Here is a 7,599-nt window from a genome sequence, read left to right as displayed (position 1 = left end):
TTCTCTTATATATACTCACAAGATAGTAACCCGTGCTGCGCATCGCGTAGGAATTAATCTTGTTCGCTCGTGGGTTTAGTTTGGTACTCTTATTGATTTGTCAAAGCTTAGCTTTCCAACCTGGGTTACCTGGCCTAAATTTTGTGTTGCCATCCCTTACCCTTGGTGATCAAAATGCCGATATTCAGCGCCGTAATCATTAGATATAGTACTTATACAATGATCACCACTAATCACATTCGTTTAAATATACCAGACGGATAGTGTATATTACCCCAAATCAGTACTTGTCAAAGACAAAATACCCGCGACATAGCAAACTTCACTGAAAAATTTGACATTCAGGCTCTTCAGTGACTAACTCTTGATGAGTTGCTCGTCCAATGACTGAATTTGTTGGATTAATCCTGGCAGAACAAGATACATTGGTAGAGTTATTAGAATTACATACTTCATATGCTTTGACTGTGTCAAAAGCAATTGCAGGAAATAAAAAGCTAGGAGCTTGATCAGTCCAAGAAATTGTGCTATTTGATCTTCGTCCTTCTTTTGCTAACAAGTCTGCCACCTTGTTTGCGCTTCTATCTATGTACTGAAAACCTTTAAAAGAAACTAATTTATCTGCTACTAGTTTGACCTCTTCCAAGATTGCTATGGATTGCCAGTTTACAGTGATTGTCTTTCCTTGTAAATACTGTATGGTTGCCTGGTTATCCCCTTCTATCGCCAGATTTTGAATATTGTGTCTGTTGGCCCATTGCACTGCCTTTAACAGAGCTACAGCTTCTGCCTTTTGGGCTGAGAAGGTCCCGCACCATCCACATTCTGCTGCTCGAAAGGTGCCTGATGAGTTTCGAAAAACAAGACCAAAACCAGCATTAGTAAGTTCTAAAATCCATGAAGCGTCGTAGTTTATCTTTACAGTATTCATGCTTGGGAAATGCTAGTAAGGTGTGGTTTTGATGTGACTGTTAGTTACATGAGCTGTGTTATGCAAGTGTGTTGGATGCCAATAGTCATAGTGTCTTATTATGTCTAAGGCAAGCTGAGTAGGGGTTCTAGATTTATCCTCGAACACTCTAAGGCATCTTTCTTTCCAAATAAACCAATATTTGGTTGCAGTAAGAGCCAAAGAAATAGAATTTATATCCCCTGCTAACCATTCATTATATTTATGCAAGAAAGTATTATGCAAATTATGAGGATTTTGACATTGAGATACTCCCTGTAAGGTCATTGGTTGTAGATTCCAAACTTCTTTGGCATAATCACATTCAAAAAAGAGATGGTAAGTAGTTTCAACAGCACTATTACAAAAAACACACTTATTATCTATGGATATGATCTTTTGTTTAATTGGTAATGCATCTTGTAGGCATTTCCATATAAACAATTTGATCCTTTGTGAAGTATCCATAGTCCACAGTCCTTTCCATAACTTTTTAGTTCTGGCAGAGTTGAAATAGAAGGATTACAGAGTTTAGCATAAAGGGATTTAACAGAGAATTCTCCATTCTTTATTAAAGTCCACCTAAGTTTATCTCTTTTCAGGGAACCTTCAGGTGTAAGATATAATCTAATGTTTGTAATCTCTTGCACAGTTGAGTTATCAAATAAAGAATGTAACAAATCAGTATTCCACTTATTTGTGTTTGAGTCTATGAGCTCAGACACAAGTGTTATAGTTGTGTTTCTAGAAGGAAAAGACTTTGCCAAGGTCTCTCTTCTACCTGGAAGCCAAAAATCATCCCAAATGTTTATTAGTAAACCATTTCCTACTTCCCAAATGCTATATTTTTTAATTTGAGCTATTCCTTGTAAAATACACTTCCAAATCCAAGAAGCATGAGATTTCTTTTTGGAGTGTAAAGCTCCTGATTTCTTAAAGTATTTACCTTTAAGGATTTGAGCCCAAAGATCATCAGGGTTACTCACTAGATCTTAAGAACATACTTTAGTGTATTTTTTTCTTAAAAGATAGTTTTTCATGTTCCTAATTTCTAAATTAATCGGATTCTTTTTTTTTTTTTGATACAAAAAGAAATTTTTTGTTGATCAGTTTCTTCCATGTAGAACAAGGTTGTCCTCAATCCATTTAACAATATCAGGAGGATAATTCAAAACATAAGAGAAACTATTAGCTTCAAGTATAGCCTTTCTTGCTAACTCATGAGCCACACTATTACTTAGTCTGTTAACTAATTTTCAAAACCAAAACTCATTATTTGAAAACTTGTTTCTAGCTGAAAGAAATAAATGATGATTAAACCAATGCACTTGAGGATCTTCACTGTGTATTAAGTCCACCAGATTTTGACAGTCAGTTTCAATAATTACTTTATTGAATCCATTATCTTCTATCCATTCAACAGCTTTAATCAGGGCTTTGCATTAAAAATGTTCTGCTCCAACTTCAGCTTCCATTTCCTCCTCCAAATTATGGTTCGCTGCTAATGCATACCGTGCATGATCACGAACTATTAGTCCAATACTACCTTTCCTTGTTTCATAATCATAAGAAGCATCAATATTAACTTTTATGTAACCTATATCAGGTGGAAACCAAACCTTTGGAAGAATAATCTTGTTCCTAGAAACACTAGAATAGGCAGCAACAAATTCACATTGCTTTACAAGGTTATGAATTCTTAACAGAGTACTATTCATATTAGGTTTTACAGCCTGAAAAATCCAACTGCACCTATCTTTCCATATGTACCAGACTGCACACATAAGTCTAATCACAAGAGATTCAGACACGAAAACAATGTCATTGTCTACATCTGCATCAGTATAAAACCAGGATATAATCCAATCCTGCATAGAGTTGAAATTTTGAATAACATCTAAAATGTGCACATTTAAAACATTCCAAACAGATCTAGCATAAGTACATTCTACAAGAAGATGACTAAGAGTCTCAGTATTATTGCTACATAGGCTACATTGTGGTTCAATGTCAGACTTATAAGAAACTAATTTTCCTCTTACAAGCACAATATCCCTCAAACATTTCCAAATGAAAATTTGGACTCTATGTGGAACTTTAGTCTGCCACAATTTCTTCCATACATCTGTAGGAATATAATCACCAATGATAGCATTGTTAACATCATTAGAACATAGTGTATTATAAGCACTCTTCACAGAAAACTTACCTCTCCTATCTGGTGTCCACATTAGATAATCCTCACCCGTGTCAGGTACATACATATTGAGAATAACACTTGAAGTTTCTTGATAAAAAATAGCACAAATAAGTTGATCATTCCAAATTTTAGTACCAGGATAAAACATATCACAAACAAAATTAAGAGAATCAAGTCTAGAAAGTCCCACAATTGGAACATGTGGACTATTAAGACCAATAATCCAGTTATCTAGCCAAATTTTAATTTTCGTGCCACATTGAACAATCCACTTGGAATGTTGTTGCACAACTTCAATACCAGCATATATACTCCTCCATAACCAGGAACAATCATCTTTCAATTTACCAAGGTGCAGAAAATTACCATTCTTAACATACTTGGCCCTAACAATCTGCATGCATAAGGAGTTATCATCATTACAGGCCTTCCAAGCTACCTTAGTCAACAAATCAGTATTGAAATGTTCAAGATTTATAAAACCAAGACCACCAAGAGCTTTAGGAATATTAAGCGTATTCCATCCTATCAAGCAAAGACCATTGTTATCACTATGCCCCCACCAAAAATGTTTTTGGATAGAGTCCATTTGATCTATCATAGTTTTAGGAATTCTGAAACAACGCATTTGATAAGTTGGCAAAGCATTTAATACATGTTTAACCATTGTTGTTCTAGATGAATGGTTCATAGTCTTACCTTTCCAAAACTTCAGTCTAGTGCCAAAAGATTGAATAAGATGATTAAAAGCTTTGGTTTTATTCCTACCAATTAACAAAGTAACACCAAGGTATTTATCAGTATCCTTCATCTCAGTCATCTTAAGTTCTCTAGCTAGAATTTCTCTAGTACTAGGATTAATATTGTGACTAAAATAAACAATAGACTTGTCTAGGTTGAGCATCTGACCTGAAACACTACTGAAATAGTCAAGAACACTCATAATACCCTCAATGTTGTGCATATCAGCCTTAGTGAAAATTAAAATATCATCAGCAAACATAAGATGAGTAATGCCTGGAGTCTTCCTAGCTGCTTTAACACCTGAAATTAAGTGATTACTCTCAGCATTTAAGAGCAACCTAGACAAAAATTCCACACAAAGTATGAAAAGATAGGGTGAAATAGGATCACCCTGTCTAATATCTCTAGTTGGAGAGAAACTTTGAGTACGAGAACCATTTAGTAACACAGAAATAGTTGTTGTAGATATGCATTGTTCAATGTATCCACAGAATTTAGCATCAAAACCAAACTGTCTAAGAATACCTAATAGAAAAGTTCATTCAATTCTATCAAAAGCCTTAGAAAGGTCAAGCTTTAAAGCCATGGTTCCACTATAACCCTCTTTATGTTTCATAGTATGTATCATCTCATGAGCAACAGTAATGTTGTCATGAATATCTCTACCTGGGACAAAAGCTGCTTGGTAAGGGGATATAAGCTGCTTTAAAAAGGGTTTAATTCTATCAGCAATGAGTTTTGAAATTACTTTATAAACTGTATTGCACAAACCTATTGGTCTAAAGTCCACAGGTCTTTTAGCATTATCATTTTTAGGAATCAGACTAAGATAGGTTTTGTTAAACTCCTTAGGCATATGACCAGTTTCAAAAAAACTTTGAACAACAGTAGTAATATCCTTACCAACTATATCCCAATTATGTTGATAAAAACCTGCCTGAAACCCATCAGGCCCAAGTGAACTCCAAGCACTCATATGTTTGATGATTTGGTGAATTTCCTCACTATTAGGAATTCTTGTCAAAAAGGAATTATCATGATCGGTAATAATGGTAGGTATAATATCAAAAGTGATATCTGTAAACACTGGTTTTGTAGTTTTACTAACCTGAGCAAAATGATCCACAACCAAATTAGCAATATCTTTAGAATCACTAAACCAAACATCATTAGCATCACAAAGACAATCAATATTTTTTCTACTCATTCTTCTATTAGCTAAAGTGTGAAAATATTTGGTATTATGATCCATTTCAGTAATGAAAGAATCACCATATTTTTGCTTATAGAAATCTTCCTTAATATTAAACCAATCATCAAGCTTCTTAGTGATAGCCACAATATTATCATGCTGAGAATTATAAGAAGAGTCATTCTGAGCAATTTCTAGTTGAGTTTGTAAATTATTAATATTTCTATCAATATCTCCAAACTCAATTTTATTCCAATGAGAAAATCATTTCCCAATTCTTTGTTGTTTGTTGGTCAAATTAAAAGCTGCAGAACCATTAACATTAGTGTTCCAAGCAATCTGAAGTTGGTTTCTAAAAGCAAAGTGTTTCATTGGTGGGCCTGGAGATGTGTATAAAATTGAGCGTAATGAAACGCGGGCCTACAGTAATACCGCAAGTGCACGGTCGTCAGTTGTAGCTCGTGCAAGTACGGGTCGATCCACAGAGATCGGGTGTGTTTCGGAAGTGTTTTAGCTAATTGGGTTTCTAGATTTGCTTTGGGCTTAGAAGCCCTTTGGAAGTGTTGGGCTTAATGTACTATTGGGTTTGAATGCCCTTTGAATGGATTGGGCTTAGTGGGTTTGTTAAACATAAAATGAACTGAGCTTGGGCTCAGTTATCTTTAAAGTGCAAATGGGCTGTGGTTCTAGAAACTGGTCTGAGCTTTGGGCTCAACAGTTCAACTAGGAGTTGGGCTTAACAGTTCACTTGCAAGTTGGGCTTAGTAGTGAACTGTGAGTTGGGCTCAGATGGTTGGGCTTAGTAAATGGAGAGCAAAGCAAGCAGCAGGAGTGCAAGAGCCACAGAAGTGGATTGGCAGCAGCAGCTGCAGAGGCTCAGATGCAGGAGAGTTGGCTTGGCTGCAGGAGAAGAAGGGGCAGCAGCAGCATGCAAAGAAGTGGCACAACAGCACAAGGCCAAGAAGATGGAAAAAAACAGTGCAGCAGCACAAGTGCTGCAGCAGCAGTTGCAGCAATAGAAGAAATGCAGCAGGGAAAGCAAGTAAGCAGTGAAAATGCAAAACAGAAATGCAGGTAAACCAAACAAGTGGAGGGAAACAAGACTAACAGTTGAAGATGGATTTATGGATGGGAACTAGGGGTTGAATTCACTCTAATTTTTACTGTGTATTTTCCTATAGGAAGTTAAACACAACTATGGTATTATTTCCAAAGCACTAATTGTCTTTCTACAGCACAACTAGTCAAGGGATTATGACTTCAGCTTGAGTTGCAGCTTATCAGCAGCTCATGAACCTAACTACAAAGTATACTTGGCATACATTGTGAAAGTGAGGTGATGATGAGCTAAGTTCAAGTTTGTCCTAAACTTGTTTAAGCTTCTAGAACAATGTGATCAATGTACTACACAATAAGACAATAGAGCTTCATCAAGTCCCTAGCAGGGTGATTTAGAACATGACAAGCAGCATAACAGTGAGCTAGGGATGACACTAACAAGACATTAACAAGACATTGCACATTAACAGGAACAATTACAAATGAACAGGAGCATTAAACTAACAACACATCAAACAATTACACAGCATGGCAACAAATGCAATTTAGAGTGAAAATGCAACTAACAATTGAAACTGAAATTTAACAGGACAATTAACAGTGCAAGAACAATTGAAATTAACTTAACCCAAATTGGGTGGAAACTTGGCTAGTCCAAGAACAAGTTTTTCATCTCCTACACATTGCCTATTTATACCCAAATTAACAAATTAGGGTTTCACACACATTTTTCCCAAAAGTATCAATACACAGTACAATTTAGGGATAAATTATTACCCAAAATTTGGCCTCCAAACTCCAAAAATTGCTCGACCCATGCTCTGAATCGTCCTTATGATGCTCTTCCTGCTCCTATTGTCCCCTAATTTCTAGCTATTTTACTCACCCCAAAACCTAGGGTTTCAGAGGTTGTGAGATGAAGAAAATAGCTAGGCTAGGGTGTTGTCGGGTGTTGGAGATGGTGGTGGCAGTGATGGAACTGGTGGTGGTGAAGGAAGCTCGAGGTCTGGTGGTGGCAGTGGGTTGCAGGCGATGGTGGTGGCAGGACATGGTGTTGCAGAGCCTGTGAAGGAGAAGGTGATGGCAGAGGTGGTCGATGGGTTTGAGGAGAAGGATCTTTGGTTGGGTGTAGGTTCTCGACTGCTTGAGTGTGAGGCGGGCCCATCGTATTTCGATGTCTTGCGATGCTTAGCCGTGGGGTGTGGAGATGGTAGGTAGATCGGACGGCTAAGGAAGAGGCAGCTTGTAGCGACCGTAGGATGTAAAATACAACGAAGTCAACGGTGCTAGATTGAGTTAGGTGTTGTAGTGTTAGGCGGAATCATCGGGAGTTGATGCACAGGCATAGGAGCGACCGTTGGATTCAACTACCATCTAATCTGAAGGCTTGGAATTTCAGCGCTGTGGTGCTCGGCAGAAACATCAGATTTTGATGCTCTATGAAGGAGCGACCGT

The 7,599-nt window shown here is 37.0% G+C and overlaps 1 protein-coding gene across 1 annotated transcript; it reads right to left on the bottom strand.

The window, feature by feature from the left end:
• Positions 1-322: 322 nt before the first annotated feature.
• Positions 323-931, bottom strand: LOC113316011. Its single transcript, XM_026564246.1, has one exon. The coding sequence runs from the start codon at positions 929-931 to the stop codon at positions 323-325; it is 609 nt and encodes a 202-aa protein (XP_026420031.1).
• Positions 932-7,599: the final 6,668 nt, after the last annotated feature.

This window comes from Papaver somniferum, chromosome 10 (assembly GCF_003573695.1).
Source record: "Papaver somniferum cultivar HN1 chromosome 10, ASM357369v1, whole genome shotgun sequence".
NCBI classification, from domain to species: Eukaryota; Viridiplantae; Streptophyta; class Magnoliopsida; order Ranunculales; family Papaveraceae; genus Papaver; species Papaver somniferum.
The sequence above is the reverse complement of the archived record's forward strand: the minus strand, read 5'-3'. Positions and strand labels throughout refer to the sequence as shown.

Excerpts from the sequence above, each read along its gene's own strand:
- LOC113316011 (XM_026564246.1), bottom strand. The coding sequence starts at position 931 with ATGAATACTGTAAAGATAAACTACGACGCTTCATGGATTTTAGAACTT.